Here is a 17,840-nt window from a genome sequence, read left to right as displayed (position 1 = left end):
GTCAATGCATAGGCAGTTTCTTACCCAAAGGCCAGTTTTGCCAAGAAGAAAACAAGCTCCAAGTGGAGTGTCTTCAGTGCTCAACATTCTCTTGGGAATAGATCAGTGCTGCCAAGATCAATCGTGTCTCACTTCAACAGAACCCTAAGTTATTTAAATGCCATATTCTACAGCTTTTTGAAGTAGTTGAAGGTTACCTATCTATGCAGAATACACTCTGTATGTATCTAAAGAACCTGATTAGTCTAATTGTAAGTATGACAAACGGGGATGACTATTGACCTCTAATTCTTAATACCTTTATAGCTTAAAGACTAAGACTTCATATTAGACTATTAAACAATCTTTAAACAACTGTACAACAAATGAGGACAATGACTTCAACATGTAAACAGTGTATAAGTGTCTTGATCAGAGGTTGAAATGTATAGTTCAATATAATAAATATATCCTAAAATTGTGTCAGTATACAAAATGTGTTAAGCAGAGGTAGAAACATGCAAGAATACAATATGACAAAATAACTTTGTCCAAGTGTACAAATATTGTAGACAGAAATAGGAGCATATTCAATATAATTTGAATTTATATCAATATACAAAAATCTGTACCAATGTAAATTGCCTATAGATAATAGCTCACAAGTATTCACTCTGTTACTCATTATTATTATTAGTGTGTGTAAACTCGCACTAATCTATTATCCCATCAATTTTTTCTCTTTTTTTTCCAAAGAGATCCTTGAGCCTACATAATTTCCACCCCAACTCCCAACCCTATATTAATTATAATCAACTCCTAAATGATGTCCCTAACCCCGAGGACAAACTTTGTTGGGAGGGGGGGACATCATCTTCTAGAATTACTTCCAGCTGTCATGGGGGCAATATTCTTCTATGGGATCCTGTGAAAGTAAAATGATGGTTAAGTTTCAAGATTACTGTCTGGTATAATTGCAGATAGTCTCTGAGTATTTGGTAGGGTTTTTCTGAGGTTCCTATTTGGAGTTTTGGCCAGAACGTTGTAAAAAGGTGCACCGTATCATCTAACCAAGTAGGAACCATCTTGAAAAGTTGGTACCCAAACAGATTTTATAGTAGCACTATTAGCATTATGACATCATATCAGCCAGCTGGAGTTGTTGCGGGGCCTGATCATCTTCCTGGAAACTTCAAAGATTACTGCAGGAAAATTCATTGTTCGTTGTGGAAAACTTAAACATTATTTCTACAGACATATAGTCAATGAGAGGTGTGATAGAGACATAAATATGTATGAAAAGTAAACTCCCAAATTCTTTCTTCCTTTTGTCCCATACCAGATGGCTCCTGACATGAGACAGAAACTCTGAATTTTTCTTTTGACAGTATGCTTGGATTTAGAGAAGGACAGAGCCATTATCCAACTCCAAAGCCAGCTTTTATTTTTTAAATGAGTCATGACTATTATTATAGTAGGCAGCATATATATGTGCGTGTGTGAATATATATATTTATGTTTAGTGATTCTTACCCTCAGATGACCTGTCCTCATAAGTCATAATTCTCTTTACTTGGTGATCCTAGCTGGATCTTTTGCTCTTTATCTTTTCCTCTTTAGGCGTCTAGATGTCCAGGGTCTCTTGACTTTTTGAAGATGAATATTTTCCTGCAAAGACAAGGACAGAATCTTGCCCCGACTGTTATGAGGTTTCCTTACCACCTGTTTGGTTGTTGCCTCTGTGGATGAGCCGTCATTTCTCTTTCTCAAGAGATTTCTCTTTTTCATGACAAATCTTTATTAATCTTGATGATATCCATAGCTTTTCTTCTCCTGTGGAAACAAGAGTAAAACCCCTTCTCCAATGTAGGACATCTCCTGGTTTCCATTGTGAGGTCAACACATCCTTGAAATACACTGGCTGATTTAATTCATGAGTTTTTTTCTATTATGCAGTGTGTTTCTGCTGCTGCTGAACCTTTCTCATTAGCATTAAGAAAATTCAAGGTTAATAAAGCATTATGAAATCTATTTATGGGGGTATTTATCATCCGTTTTTGTTTGTTTAACATATCCTTTATAGTTCGATTTGGTCTTTCTATAACTGACCTGTAGGATTGTTTGGTATGCATGTAATATGCTTTATATTATAATAAGCAAAAAACTGTTTCATTTTCATAGAGACATATGCTGGACCATTATCTGTTTTTATTTGTGCAGGTATACCCATGATGACCATAACTTCTAATAAATGCATGGTTACTGAATCAACCTTTTCTGAGCTTAAAGCAGTTGCCCATTGAAAGCCTGAATAAGTGTCAGTGGTGTGGTATACATATTTTAATTTTCCAAAATCTGTAAAGTGGAACACATCCATCTGCCAGATTGCATTCCTTTGAGTACTTTTTGGGTTATTCTGTGCAGATAGCAGTGTTTGGTTACAGAAAGAGCAAGTAGGGCATCTCTTTATAATCTCCTTAGCTTGTTGCCATGTAATAGAAAACTTTTTCTTAAACCTTTGCTATTGACATGATGTTTCTTATAAAATTCTGAGGCACCCAGCACACTTCCAATCAATAATTGATCAATTTCTGCATTACCTTGTGATAAAGGACATGGTAGACCCATTTGGGATCGGATGTTGAGTATATGGAACAGACCCTATTCCTGATTATTTCTTGAACCTGTATGAATAATGAAGTCAATTTTGTATTATCTGGTATAAATTTAGTGTTTTCAGTATGCAAGACAACTCTTTCTGCATAGTGAATCAGTAACTATATTGAGAGGTTATTACCCTTAGTACCATGAGAATAGCTTTGCTCTACCTTACTTAAATCCTCCAATTTGTAACCTGCCTTTCCTGATTTATTTGCATCAGTATAGAATGTACCGGCTCTAGTTATTGGTGTGTCAAATACAACGTGTGGAAGAATCCAAGTAGTTCTATTTATAAGGTTAATTCTATCACTTTTGAGATAATCACTATTAAACTCTCCTTAGAAATTAGCACAAACTCTTTGCCAAGGTTCATTGTCTTCCCATAATTTTGAAATTTCATCAGTAATAAAAGATACTATAATCTCTGCTGGGTCTATTCCTGCTAATTGACAGAGTCTCAATTTCCCTTTTATACTTAATTCAGAGATCATTTCCACGTAAGTTTTTTAATTTTTTACTTGTTTTATGTGGTAAAAAGATCAGTTCTAAAATAATATCTTCCTTTTGCATCAAAATTCCTTTAGGGGGAATTCTAGAAGGCAATAAGACTAGAATACAATTAAGATTTGGATCCACCCTATCCACATGTGCCTCCTGTAATTTTTCTTGAAAGACAATCAGTTCCTTTTTACCTTCAGCTATTAATTCCCTGAGACAATTTAAGACTATGTCACCATCTAAGGTTTTGTTTAAATGAACTATTAGATCAGGTGTTACCACAACAGCTGGTTGTAGACTGGAAATGTCTACTAACAATCTTTGAAAGTCAGTAGTCACCTGCAATTGGTCTCTCCTAATTTGTGCCTTTTGTGTTCTAAGTTTCTGTAAACCTATTTTATTACCTAGGTAATTGATAGAATTTTCTCTCTATTTTTTCAGGAGCAATTTATGCTCCTTATTTTGGCAAAACTTTACTTCTTCAATTTTTTTTAAAGTATATTTTTGAATCAGATAGCAGAATGTCATCTATGTAATGGTAAATTATAGATTTAGGAAATTGTTTGCATATTATTTCCGATGGCTGACTTAACAAAGTATTGGCACAGGGTGGGGCTTTTGAGAATTATTATAAGAAGGCACTGTGAAGGCAAATTTTTCTTTGTCCTTTTCTTGTAAAGGTATAGTGCTGAAACAGTCTTTTAAATCAGTAACTATAAGAGCCCATTCTTTTGGTAATAGAGAAGGTAGAGGAATTCCAGATTGTAGAGGGCCTGTAGGTTGAACACCTTGTTGACAGCTCTTAGATCTGTCACCACTCTCCATTTACCAGATTTCATTTTTACAACAGATACAGGAGAATTCCAAGGGCTGGTTGATTCTTCAATATGGTGAGCATCTAGTTGTTCCTGTACCAACTGTTCTAAAGCCTGTAATTTGTCTTCTGTTAAAGGCCACTGTTTAACCCATATTGGTTTTTCAGTTAAGCATTTTAAAGGTAGGGCCATTCGTACCTCTAAAGGTTTGCTAGTTGCTTTATGTTCTTGTACAGCCTAAATGGCTGGTGACCTTTGTATATAGTACTTTACAATATTCTTCCCAGAAATATGAGTTTCTGAGACTGCAGGAATGTTAACCTGAGTATTCCATCGCTGCAGCAGGTCATGATCTCCTAAAGTCACTGTGATATTGGCCACATATGGCCTTAGCCTTCCTCTCTGTCCTTCTGGCCCTATGCATTCAACCCACCTTGTGCTTTGTTTCTCTTGAGATAGGGTTCCAATTCCTAGGGATTGAACATTTGCCTCTTGAAGAGGCCAATATGGATGCCATGAATCTGGAGTAATGATACTCATGTCTACATCCATGTCTATTAAACCCACAATTACAGTGCCATTTATACACACTCTTAGCTTTGGTCTTTGGTAATTTATAGAAGTCTGCCAGATTATACTTTTCCTATTGGAATTTTTGATTTATCCTTCATGTTTATTCCATCATACAGGACAGTATTTTTTTTTTTTTTTGTCTTGTTTTGTGCTGCAAGAGATCCCCAAGGAGTTTCCTGATGGCTTTGGGTTACCTTTTCTATCTTTTGTTGATCTGAATTCATTAATCCAATTTAGGCCTTTGCCACACTTCCTGCATAATCCAGAAGGTTGATACCTTTTATTTTTATTATTCACAACAGAGACATTATTTCTAGGAATTCCTTGTCTACAATCTTTTCTCAGCTGTCCTATTCTACCACATTTAAAATATTTGGCATTTTGATGTCTCCTCACACCTTTAGAAATTGCTTCTCCTCCCCAAGATTCAGTATTATAGTCAAATGTCTCAACAATCATTGTGTGCAGGATCCATTCATTCATTGGTGCTGATTTAACCTTTAAAGGCCCAAATATGTATTTGCATTCTAAGTTGGCATTTTCAAAAGTCAGAGATTCAGTATGTACTCATCTAGCATCTGGGTCTGTTACTCCTATTTGTACAGCCTTAGTTAATTTTTGTAAAAAATCACTAATGGGTTCTGTCTGGCCCCATTTAACCCTGGTATATGCTCCAATTTGTTTTTCTTGTTCTTGCATCCTGTACCAAGCATTTAAGGCTGCTTTGTGGCATGGGGGCAAGATTTATTCATTGTAAAGAACTTGAGCCTGTGGGTGAGCATAAGTGCCCTCGCCAAGAATTTGACCTTGGGAAGACTCAAGTCCTATTGCTTTTGCCTATTCTAAAATTTCTTCTGTCTAATAGTATTTCTACAGCAATTGGGGCCCATCTTCCAGGACTGTTGAAACTAATTGAAGCCAGTTCTGTGGATTAGCCTTAGTGTTAGAAGCCCATGTTTTTACCATCTCTCTAACAAATGCTGAATGCAAAGCCATAAGTTACTACTGCTTGTTTAATAACTTTTAGATCATTCATTCCTATAGGTATCCATCTACCTTCTTTGGATCCTGTTGAGCCTTTAGAACTTGTTGCTTTTTCAGAGTTGATTAAAGGGTAGGAAGCTAAAATCGTGGGTAAGTCATTTCTGACAGGTACTGGTGATGTTAAATCCTGTCCTTGTGCCTTCTTTCCCTGTTCATCAGCTCCAACAATTTCCTCAATCTTTTCAAATCTTTTTACTACTGTCTTTTGTAAAGCTTGAATCTCCTGGCCTGTATATATTTCTAGTGATTTCTTTGTGGCACCTAGCCTTTGGTCCTCATTCTGCACATGTGATTCCAAGGTCTGAAGTTTTTCCTTTAAAGATAACACCTTATCCTTGGACATTATTTGGATAGTGTGCAGATTGCCATCCTGGAGAGAAATTCTATCTGCTAGCCTATCATAAGTTTTTACCAGATTTTGATTGTCAAATTCAACAGTATGAATTCTTTCAGATAATATCTCAGTACCCTTTGACATGGATTGATTTTTGTTTGTCAAAATAATGTTATCCTTTTCAGTATTATTAATTTTTTCAGGTAACTTGATATTCGATGATATTAATCTTGTCAGCTAGCTGTTCATTACTAGTTTGTAAAGAATGTATCATTTCAGGTCGGGCGGTGGTGGCGCACGCCTTTAATCCCAGCACTTGGGAGGCAGAGGCAGGCGGATCTCTGTGAGTTCGAGACCAGCCTGGTCTACAAGAGCTAGTTCCAGGACAGGCTCCAAAAACCACAGAGAAACCCTGTCTCGAAAAACCAAAAAGAAAAAAAAAAAAAAAAAAAAAGAATGTATCATTTCCAAAAGTGCCTCATTCTTGGCTCTGTTCAAACCATTCTCTTAAGGATATAATATGCAAAAGAAAACTTAGTCCCAATATCCAATAAATGGTTGTATCAGAAAAACCATATAAGCCTTACAGAATACAATCCATAGCATAAATAAAAAGATCACTAAATTCCTGGACTAAACTTTCAAGTTTATTGATTTATTTAGTAATCAAATAGTTATCTTTATTATGAAATTTTGATAAATTGTTGAAGATGTAATAATCTTTATTGTCTAACAAGTATTGCGGTTGCAGCCACATGGCGAAGAGATGCTGTGGGCTGTAGTGTGACCAGTGGCAGCACAAACAGTATTGCCCACTGCTTTTGTTTCCTGCTTTGGTGCCTGGTTAAATACTCACAAATATGCTTTGCTTGACAAATTAAAAGCAGTTAAATCAATTTTCTACAAGGAGAAGGAGCCCAGAGCTCATGAGCTGGGAACACAAACTGGAAGCTGCCCAAGTCACAGTGAAAGTGGTGGTTTGGGGGAGCAGGATTGTGTGTGTGCCTGGCAAATTCCTGAATCACCATGCTTAGCTCCACTGTGGTGGGGTTTTGCAAAAAAAATCACTTAGTAGGCAATCAGGGGTGGGAAACCTTTTTGGCAACAGACTTTTTGGGCCTTTTAGACCAGTCTACGTTGTAAGTGTGGAGTTGGGTTCCATGTGGGCTCCAGAGGAAGATGGATGTTAAAAAGAAGTCCCAGTACACTAGCTCAGAATTCAGTATGATAAAGGGTTATTTATTTAGGGATAGACTTGCAGATCACAGTCCTCTTCACGAACAGGGAAACAGGAACCTAATCTAGCAGCCAGAAGAGAGGGCTCGTGCGATTTACATTGGCATTTATAGTATAAGAGGCCATGCCCAAGTGGGGTAGTAACTTAAAGGCTTCTGGATGAAGGAATTCCTACAACAGAAACTTATAAACCATGCTTAAGACTTTATGTTCTGTCCTGGAAATTAGTACAGAAATCCTGGTAAGTGATAACTAGAGTAATATCTGGGTAGTATGCCCCCAACGAAAAACCCAGATAGAATGGAAGTTTTGGCAAATGGATAGGTGGGCAATGCAGAGAGTTGTATCCAAGGTGAGAGAATAGTGTTGTTAGCAGCACAAGTGGAAGATTGCTTTAAAGGAAGATGATAATGGGTTACAGATATATTGAAGTGTTATAGTGTACAAAGTAATATAAGCAGAAACGTGGATTGGGAGAATTTTAAGAGATGAAGTATTCTAAATTCAATGCTTGGGAGTGATAGCTGGGGAAGAAGAGAAACTTGTCTTTAGGGGCTGGTGAGATGGCTCAGGGGGTAAAAGCACTTGCCCCCAAGTTTGATAACCCAAGCTTTATCCCTGAGACCTACATGGTGGAAAGAAAAGTGACTGCTACAAGTTGTCCTCTGACTTTCATATGTGTGCCGTAGCAGTACACACCCACCAAACCCAAACAACCCTTCTTTCCTCCTCCTTCCCTCCCTTCCTTCCCTCCTCATGAGTGTGTGTGTGTGTGTGTGTGTGTGTGTGTGAGAACAGGGTCTCCCTTTAGCCCTGGCTGTCCTGAAACTAGCTGTGGAGACCAGGCTGGCCTTGAACTCAAAGAGATCTTTTCTGCCTCTGCTTCTTGAATTCTGAGACTAAAGGCATATATGCCTAGCTACTTTTTTAAGTTTAAAAATAAAAATTGTTTTTTTTTGTTCTTTGTCCTTTTTGTGTGTGCATGTGCTGTATGTATGTTTGTGCTATATGTATGTGTGTTGGTATATGTGTAGTGTATGTACTTTGCATATCTATGTTGTATTTATGGTGTATTGTGTATTTTATGTGTTTTGATATGTGTGGTGTATGCATATGTGTTCACTTTTCATATGTGTGTTGTATGTATGTCTGGTATGCTTATTATAGTGATATTTTATTTGTATTTTAATAAATTATCTTGCTGAAAATCAGAATGCATTGCTAAACCACTAGAGGCCAGAGAGTGGTGGCACACACCTTTAATCCTAGTGTTTGGGAGTTGCACACTTTAACCCCAGCACTGGGGAGGTGGAGACAGTAGCGATATGGTTGGGCAGAGAGAGGAATATAAAGGGAGAGAGACAGGGACTCACTGGAGTGTGGAGTCTGAGGTCTGGTGGAGAACACTGCAGTCTAGGCAGTCAGAATCGCCCCTTCAGTCTGAGCATTTCTCTAGTGGCTTACTGCTCTGCTTCTCTAGATCTTCAACTTTAACCCCTATATCTGACTCTGGGTTTTTAATCGTTCATGCTACAGTTATATATGTGAAATTTGTGTGTATGTGTGGTATTTGTATGCTTGTATATGTGTGTTGTGTGAATATATGTGTTATATATATGTATGTGTGTGGTGCATTCACGTGAGTTTGGAGAGGTACCCACACTATATGTGTGGGTATGGATGCTGGTAGAAGATTTTGGGTATCTTCTTCTTTTGATTTTTATCTTACTGACTTGAGACAGAGTGTTCTCACTGAAAAATAACCTTACCTTTTTGGCTGGGGTTTGGCCAGTGAGCTCTTGGATTAGAAGAGTATTATTAAAATGTCATCATCACTGTCTAAAGCAATCTACTGGTTCAGTGCGTAAAATACCAATGGTATCCTTCACAGAACTGGAATACTCTTAAATTTTATAGGGAATCCCCAGTAAACAAAACCAATCAGAGTATAATGTAGACTGTGGGGTTTTCTTCTATACATATTTTTTTTGTAGTTTTCTTTTTCTTCTTCTTTTTCTTTTTGGTTTTTCGAGACACGGTTCCTCTGTTCAACAGCCCTAGCTGTCCTGGAAATAGCTCTTGTAGACCAGGCTGGCCTTAAATTCAGAGATCCACCTGTTTTTACCTCTCAAGTGCTGGGATTAAAGGTATACAACATGACATCCTGCCCACAGCAACATTCATTTTTATTAACAGCCATTTTATTTATGAGACAGACATTTTCTGTGTGAGAATGAAAGAAAATCAGGTTTCGGAGAGTAGAGCCGGTAGAATTTATACATTCACACCAGTGCTGCCAAAATGATGGAGTTGGGAAGATGTGTATGTATATGCTGCCATTGCTCAAAGTAGTCGTTACAGGATTTTATTTGTACTTACACAAAGATGTATAGTTAACTTGAAAATACCAGTAAATTCATTGAATCATTTAATTTTTGCATTTGCACAACAGTGATTTTCAGAGTGTTTTTGGCTTGGTATAGGTTCAGTAACAGAAGGTTTCAGGCAAATAAGTTAGTTTGCTAGAAGTGAATTATCTTTAAATTAATGATCATTGTTTTCCCCCTCTAGTCATCAGATAAGCAGCGAGCCCTAGAAGAAACCAAAGCCTACACAACCCAATCCTTAGCAAGTGTTGCGTATCTGATAAACACCTTGGCCAACAATGTCCTACAGATGCTGGATATCCAGGCATCCCAATTACGGAGGATGGAATCTTCAATCAATCATATTTCGCAAGTGAGACCTTGTTACTTTTCTATTTGTCTATGAGCAACACACAGCCTGTTGACTAGTCGCCTTTGTTATGCAAGTTAATGCATGTGCTGTTTGGAAAATAAAACTTGATATTGTATTCTTTTATGATTCTTTTTGTGATGTCATTACTTTTATAGTTTGATAGCAAAGTAAATTTGATGGATTTTATTAAAACTCAGTTGCCAAGGTAACTTAATCACTCGGAAAGTGAAAATTTACCTTTTTTTTTCCTAGAAAAAAAAATCTTCTGGCAGGTTTTATGTCTTTACAGCTTTACAGATAGACTTGTTAGCTTGGTGGCTAATTTAAGTTTTCTCTTGTCAGGGTTTTTTTTAAGCCCCTTTTTGGTGACTATCTTAGTCCATGTTCTGTTAGTGTGAAGAGATACCATGACTAAGGCATTTTTTGTTTTGTTTTGTTTTGTTTTTTGAGACAGGGTTTCTCTGTGTAGCTTTGGAGCCTGTCCTTCCATCCTGGAACTAGCTCTTATAGACCAGGATGGCCTCGAACTCACAGAGCTCCACCTGCCTCTGCCTCCCAAGTGCTGGAATTAAAGGCGTGCGCCACCACTGCCTAGCTGACCATGGCAACTCTTATAAAGGAAAGCGCTTAATTAGGGCTGGCGCATAGTTTAGTCCATTGTTACCACGGCAGGAAGCATGGTGCCAAGCAGACAGACATGGTAGAAAAGAGTAACTGATAATTCTTTTTTTGTTGTTTGTTTGTTATTTTGGTTTTTGAGACAGGGTTTCTCTGTGTAGCCTGGAGCCTGTCCTGAACTTGCTCTCTAAACCAGTATGGCCGCAAACTCACAGAGCTCTGTCTGCCTGTGTTCCCTGAGTGCTGGGATTGAAGGTGTGGGTCACCACTGCCTGGCGAAAATTGTGTATCTTGATCCATAAGCAGCAGGCAAAGAAACCTCTGGGCCTGGCTTCAGTATTTTTGAAACCTCAAAGCCCGCCCTAGTGACATTTCCTCCAACAGGGACAGACCTACTTCAACAAGGCCACTCCTCCTATCCCTGCCAAGTATTGCTGCTCCTTAATGAATAAGCATTCAGATATGAGACTGGGGGCTGTTTCTATTTAAACTACCATAGTAGTGTTGGGACTTGAACTTAGATTCTTGAACATGTTAGGCTTTATTGCTGTGTTAAACTCCCAGCTCTGAGGGGCAGGTATTTGGTGTGCTTGGCTCTGATAAAGGTCCTAGGGATCTGAAGTCAACTATCTTCTCTTATAGAAAGCACTTTGCCACTGAGCCATCAAGCAGCTCCTAAAGCTTCCTAAAATTATGCTTAAAACAACCAGTTTAATACAGTTTGATCTTTAGTTTGGGAGAATATTATTTTGTGCCAAGAATTGACCCTAAAGGCCTCCTGTATTCTGAGTGTATATTCTAGCACCAAATTGTCTCTAGTTCGGAAAACTTCGGTAAAATAAAGTTTTTTTTTTTTTTGTGTGTGTGTGTGTGTGTGTGTGTTTAGAAAGCAGATACTTAGGAACTACTTCAGAACAGTAATGGCAAATTTAAATGGAACAAGTCGTAAATATTTTAGGTATTGTGGGCCACAGTCATCTTATTGTACTACTCTTTTAAACACATGTATCTTTTTTTGGTAGGGGGGGATAAGATTTTACTGGGTATATTGTTTAAGATGCATGTGTATACATCCTTGTGTTTTTGACAACTTTGTAAAAGTCTTACACCCCTTCTTAGTTTGTGGGCTGTATAAAAATATGTTCTGTGACCCTTGGGCTAGACTATCTGACAGACTTTTTTTTGTGAAACAGGAATTTTGAAGAATTGTTCTTCCTTGTCTTGGCAAAATTTGTCAGTTGCTTTCTTTTGTGTTCTGCTTGTCCAGTTTGGACAACATACTGTCAGCAGGTGGACCACAGTCTGATTCTGAGATTCCTGGAGGCAGGATTGCCATTGCAGACTGAGGTAGAGCTAAGAGCCAGTGGCTGGCTGTTTTGCTTTTCTGACTTTCGGGTTGAACTGCAGTATCTGTCGCTGGGTTTTTATTAATCAAGTCCTGGGAAAATTAGCTGCTGCCCAGTCTTGGTGTGATGGGAAGGTGCGGGGCTTCTCTGAAGTCCTGGCTAGAGTAGTCTATGAGGCTGGACCATCTTGGCTAACTACTTTGAAATTGTCCTTAGCATTTTGTAGTCAAGGGGTGATAGTTGGGTGGTGTGTTTGTCTGCTTAGGCTTCTGGCATATTTCCCATCAATAGCTGATCAATTTCATCATTACCTTGTGCTAGAGGGCCTGGTAGACCTGTATGGGATGTGATATGTGTTAGATATAAGGGATGATTTCTATTTCTGATTATTTCTTGTAATTGAATAAATTGCAAAGTTAATTCTGAATCATTTGGAATAAGTTCTATTGTTTCAATATGTAAAATAACTTTCTGAATATTGAGTCAGAAACTATATTAAGAGGTTTGCAAAAATCTAATAATACCATGAGAATAGCATATGATTCTGACTTTTGAACAGAATCCTAGGGCTTTGAGCTACTTTACTTAGATTTCTTGGCTTACAGCCTGCCTTTTCTGATTTATTTGCATCAGCATAGAATGTAGGGGCTTTAGAATTGGTGTTTGCTGTACAATGTGAGGAAGGATCCAATTAGTTCTCTTTCTTTTGGAATATTTGTTGCTAATCTCTTGCAAAAAAATTACTGCAAGCTCTTCACCAGTATTCATTTTCTGTCCATAATGAGGTAATTAGTTAAAGGCACCACAGTTTCTGCTTGGTCTATTCCTGCTAATTGATGAAGTCTTAATTTCCCTTTCAGAATCAATACAGATTCTTTCTAAATAGGTCTTTAAGTTTTTTGCACTGTTTGTGTGGCAGAAATGTCCATTTTAAAATATTATTTTCTCTGTGCATGAGAATTCCTGTGGGAGAATACATAGAAGGTAAAATAACCAGAATACAATCAAGCTCTAGATATAAACAATCCACATGTGTATCTTGTAATTTCTTTTCTACCAAAGCCAATCAACCTTAGCTTATAATTTTGTTCGACTAAGTAAATCCTTATCACTTTGTAATGGTTGAAATAAATTACTTAGTTTTTGAGTTGTCAATCTAATTTTGGGCCATAGCCAGTTACTATCTCCCAGCAATTTTTGAAAGTCTTTAAGAGTTCGTATTTGATCTTCCCTGATTTGTACTTTCTCTGATTGAATTTGTAAGCCTATTTTATATCTTAGGTAATTAATAGACTCTCCTCTATTTTTTCAGGAGCAATTTGTAATCCCCAACAAGGCAAAATTTTCTTTACCTCTTCAAACAATTTTTCTAAGGTATCTGAGTCTGAATTAACTAGTAAGATATTACACATATAATGATAAATTTTAGATTGGGAAACTGTTTATGAATTATTTACAACAGCTGTTGTACAAATAATGACATAAGGTAATTCTGTTTAACATCCCTTATGGAAGAACTTTCCACTAATAACAGATAGGGAATTATATGTAGGCTCTATGAGGCCAAATTTTTCTCTGTCCTGTTCTTGTGAAGGTATAGTAAAAAAGAAGTCTTTCAAGTTAATAACTATAATAGCCCATCCTTTAAGTAATAATGAAAACAAGGGAATTTGAAGCTATAAAGAGCCCATTGGTTGGATTACCTTATTAATAGCTCTTGGATCTGTTACTAATCTCTATTTTCCAGATTTTTTTTTAATGACAACTATAGAAGAATTCTAAGGGCTGGTTGATTCTTTAATATGTTGAGCATTTAGCTGTTTCTGTATCAGCTGTTCTAATGCCTGTATTTTTCTGATATCAAAGGCCTTTGTTCCACCCACAGTTAACCATTTTAAAGGTAGGGCTGTTGGTACCTTTGAAAGATGAATAGCTGCTGTGTCTTGTTTATGTACAAAAATGATTGGGGACTATTCTTGATAATATCTTTTAATATTTTTCTCAGAAGCATTTTTTATTATTTGTTTCTGACATTGGAGGAATGTTAATCTAGGTTTTCCATTGTTGTAACAAATCATGACCCCATATTTATTACTATGTTGGCCATATATGGATTTAATTTTCCTATCTGTCTTGTGGCTGTATAGACTCAAACCATCTTGCCCCAAGATAAAGTTCCAATCCCTAGAAGCTGAATATTTACCACTTGAAGAGGCCAATCTGGATGACAAAATTTTGGTGAACTTATTGTTACATCTGTGCCTGGGTCTAATAAACTTTCAATCACAATGCCATTTATTTGTATTTTTAGTTTTGGTCTTTGCAATTTATAGGAGTTTGCAAAAATACTTGTTTTATGGTCTTTCTGATTTTTTTTTTTTTTTTTTTTTTTTTTTATCTGATGAAGCTGTCTTTCTTCCAGAGCAGTATGGTTTTTCACAATGAGCATATGTCTTTTAATTGCTTTGTGGAAAGTTTCCCCAATGCTGACATGGAATGATTGTACCAAATTTGACATGATTGCCTGCAGGATGTCCCCTGAGGCTAACATCCCTTCATTTAATTTTGTCATTTTAAACCATCTATGGGGAACCAGGAGAAGCCTGCAACCCACAGGGAGAGGGAGCCAATGGCTTGTAAAGCGGACATGGGGATGTGCGGAAGAGAAGCAAGGGCATAGGGCCACCTGAATGACAGAGCTAGCCAGCTGTGAGGGGCTAACTCTGGTGGGATTTGGGACCTAGCCACCTGTGGAGTTTGGGGCAGGGGGCAGGAGGCAGCTGGAGTCTGCTGTAGAGAGGCTGCAATGGGAAAATCCCAGCTTTAGCAGAGAGGGCTTGGAGGAGGAAGGGAAAGCTAGCCTTGTTGGTGATTCTGGCGACTACAAAGCCAGCAGGGAGCTGCTGCATTATGATCTTGTGCCCCGTGTTGGGTGCCAGATGAAGTATTTATCTAATTATTCTTTATCAGTAAAAACTTGAGCGCCAAATATTGGGGTAAGAATCTGAGTGATCAGAGAAGCTGTGGAGAAGTGACCAGTCCAGAAGGGGGTGAGAATCTTTCTGAGCCCCACCCTACTACTTCTTGTGTGTCTCTCTCTGTCTTTGGTCCTCTAAACCTCTATGGCTAATTTTGGTCTGCTTAGTAGCTCTGCCCTCTGATTCAAAGATAAACTTTATTGACAGTCTTGAGTGTGATCAGAATATCTCACAACAGCTGAGTCATTTCACTGGCACCCTGTTAGCTTCTCAAATAGCTGATTTATGGAAGATGGTTAGTTTGGAGCATATTTGTGATTTGAGTAATTAAATTCTTAGTTGAAATATATTTTAAAAAAACACTAAATTTAGCTAATCAACTGTAACTGATGGGCAGCTATTTTCCTGCACTGATGGACAGCTGAGGTAGCTATTCATTAAGGGTTTATTCTAAATAATCAGTGGTAATAGAAAACAACAATATGTGGATAAAAGTAATTTTTTTTGAGACTTTTTTTTTGGTAATAACTATGGCTGTCGTGAAACTCATGCTGTAGATCAGACTGGCCTTGAACTCACAGAGATCTGCCTGTCTCTGTCTCTCAAATGCTGGGATTAAAGGTGTATGCCACCACTGCCTGGCTTCATTTTATTTTTAATTATGTGCCTGACTAAACCAAAATATTTTATATAGTGCCTTCCTGTCAGTGCTGGGTTCCGAGCATGTTACTTGGATTCAGGAAGGAGATGTGGGGCTGAGACTCGGGATAAAGGAGCTTTAGGAGTCAGGATGGTTACTTTCTAGCAAAGGGAAGCTAGTTTTGGTAGTGTGTCGATGTGTTGGGTGGGGACACCAGCAGCATGCAACACCAACTTAGCAGTAATGGAAACTGGAAAAACTAATTAAAAGGCATCTGTGAGAGAGTATATATTTAAGTCCTCCCCAGTTGTGGTGACAGTCCACAGGATCTGTAGCAATAGTCGCGCTGTTAAGAGCTCTGTACTGCATTGGTTTTGCTCACTGGCTGAACATGTACTTGCCACAGGTAAGTGCTCTTACTGAGACCTTTTCTAAATTTGTTTTAGTAAAATTGTTAACTTCAGAATTCTAGGATAAAGCTGTTATGTTTTTAACCACAAACAGTTTCTTTGTAAACATTACTATGGAACCTGTGCTTCCAAAGGTTCAGAGTTGTATTAAGAAGACAAAAGTGATAACTGAGAGCTTGTCGCTTGATCTCAGGAAAGCATGTTTCCATTTCAGGAAAACACATCACTAAATATCCTTTAAAACATTTTTAAATCAAATTTTGTGTTATATGTATGGATGCTTTGTCTGCATGTATGTTTATATACCTTGTGCAAGCTTGGTCCCCAAGAGGCCTGAAGATTATATCTAGTCTCCTGATTCTGGATTTATAGACTGTTGTGAGCCGCCAGGTGGGTTCTGGGAATTAATCACAGGTCTTCTAATTTTTTTTTTTTTTTTTTGGTTTTTCGAGACAGGGTTTCTCCATAGCTTTTTTTGGTTCCTGTCCTGGAACTAGCTCTTGTAGACCAGGCTGGTCTCGAACTCACAGAGGTTCGCCTGCCTCTGTCTCCCAAGTGGGATTAAAGGCGTGCGCCACCCCGCCTGGCATCACAGGTCTTCTTGAAGAATAGGCAGTGCTCTTTACTGCTGAGCCACCTCTCCAGCCCCTAAAAACCTTTTAAGTTGATAGCAGTTAAGGTTAGATGATAAGTATGGGTTGGTGTTATTTATTATATTACTTTTGTTGCTGTTTGTTGCATTTTAGGGCTTATAAAAATAAGGGTAGGGTCTTATGTAATGGAGTTGGCTTTGATATCAGCATATAGTGAAGGCTGACCTTGAACTTTTGATCTTCTTGTCTCCAACCTAAGTGCCGGGATTATAGGCTTTGTAGGTGATTGCTGAAAACCTCAGTGATCATTGTACCCAGGACTACCAATCCAGGCATGGCACCACCCACAATAGACTGGGCTTTCCTATATCAATCACTAATTAAGAAAATGTCCTAAAGGTTTTCTCAATTGGGGTTACCTTCTCTCAGTTGACTTTAGCTCTTGTCAAGTTGAAGAAAAATCCAGCCAGCATAGGTAGTCACGATTGTTTGAATCAGAAGTTCTAGACCTTTGGTTTTTGATGTGTGCAGGTTTACTCTCATAAGATGTTTGGTAACATTAGACAGTTTTGCTTGTTTTCAGAGTGGGAAGTGTTGTAGTTTGTGTCTACCCATCACACATAATAGCAAATATGATTAAAGGAACAGTAAATGGTACTTACATTCTTTTTGTGTTTTTGAGACAGGGTTTCTCTTTGTGACAGCCTTGGCTGTCCTGGAACTTTTTGTAGACCAGGCTGGCTTCCAGTTTAGAGATCTACCTGCCTCTTCCAGTCCTGAATTCAAGGCTTGTGCCACCACTTCCAGCACATTCTTATTACATTAAAAATACTTGTTGTTTATAGATTACAAAATCACAGCTTGTTATGTAAAATGCTACATTAATGTTTAAATTTCCTGAGAATTTTATTCTTTGTTAGCAGATAATACAAGACTATATGTAAAAGTATATATCATTTGTACAAAATAATGTTTCTGTGAGCACTTGATAAATATTAATGAAATATTTGGTCAGCGTTGTGTTATAAACAACTTGCTGAAGCAAACAAACTTTTCTGTCAAATTGATTTTTTTTGTGTGTTGGGGGGTGGTTGGATACTGGCATTGAATCAGGCCTCAGTGAAGTTTTGTTTCCCTGACTCTAGCCTTTGATCATATGTTTTGTTTTGTGTTTTTGGGACAGGGTTCCTCTGAGTAGTGCTGTCTGTCCTGGTATTCTCTTTGTAGACCAGGCTGGCCTCAAACTCAGATTCACCTGCCTCTGCCTTCTGAGTGCTGGGTTAAGGTGAGCCTTTGTAAACAGATGAGTGTGATGTGCACTTGTAATTGCAGTTCAGGGAGGCAGAAACAGGCAGATGCCTGGGACTTGTTGGCTA

General features: G+C 37.9%; 1 protein-coding gene across 29 annotated transcripts in view; it reads left to right on the top strand.

Moving 5' to 3' along the window:
- Abi2 (abl interactor 2) overlaps positions 1 to 17,840 on the top strand; it is a 98,307-nt gene that overhangs the window by 36,353 nt on the left and 44,114 nt on the right. For all 29 annotated transcript variants that reach the window (XM_057761577.1, XM_057761575.1, XM_057761589.1 and 26 more), the window contains exon 2: positions 9,712 to 9,879. In XM_057761577.1, coding sequence (XP_057617560.1) covers positions 9,712 to 9,879 — 168 coding nt within the window. The remainder of the gene's footprint in view (positions 1 to 9,711; positions 9,880 to 17,840) is intronic.

Source organism: Chionomys nivalis, chromosome 2 (genome assembly GCF_950005125.1).
Source record: "Chionomys nivalis chromosome 2, mChiNiv1.1, whole genome shotgun sequence".
NCBI lineage: Eukaryota > Metazoa > Chordata > Mammalia > Rodentia > Cricetidae > Chionomys > Chionomys nivalis.
The sequence above is the reverse complement of the archived record's forward strand: the minus strand, read 5'-3'. Positions and strand labels throughout refer to the sequence as shown.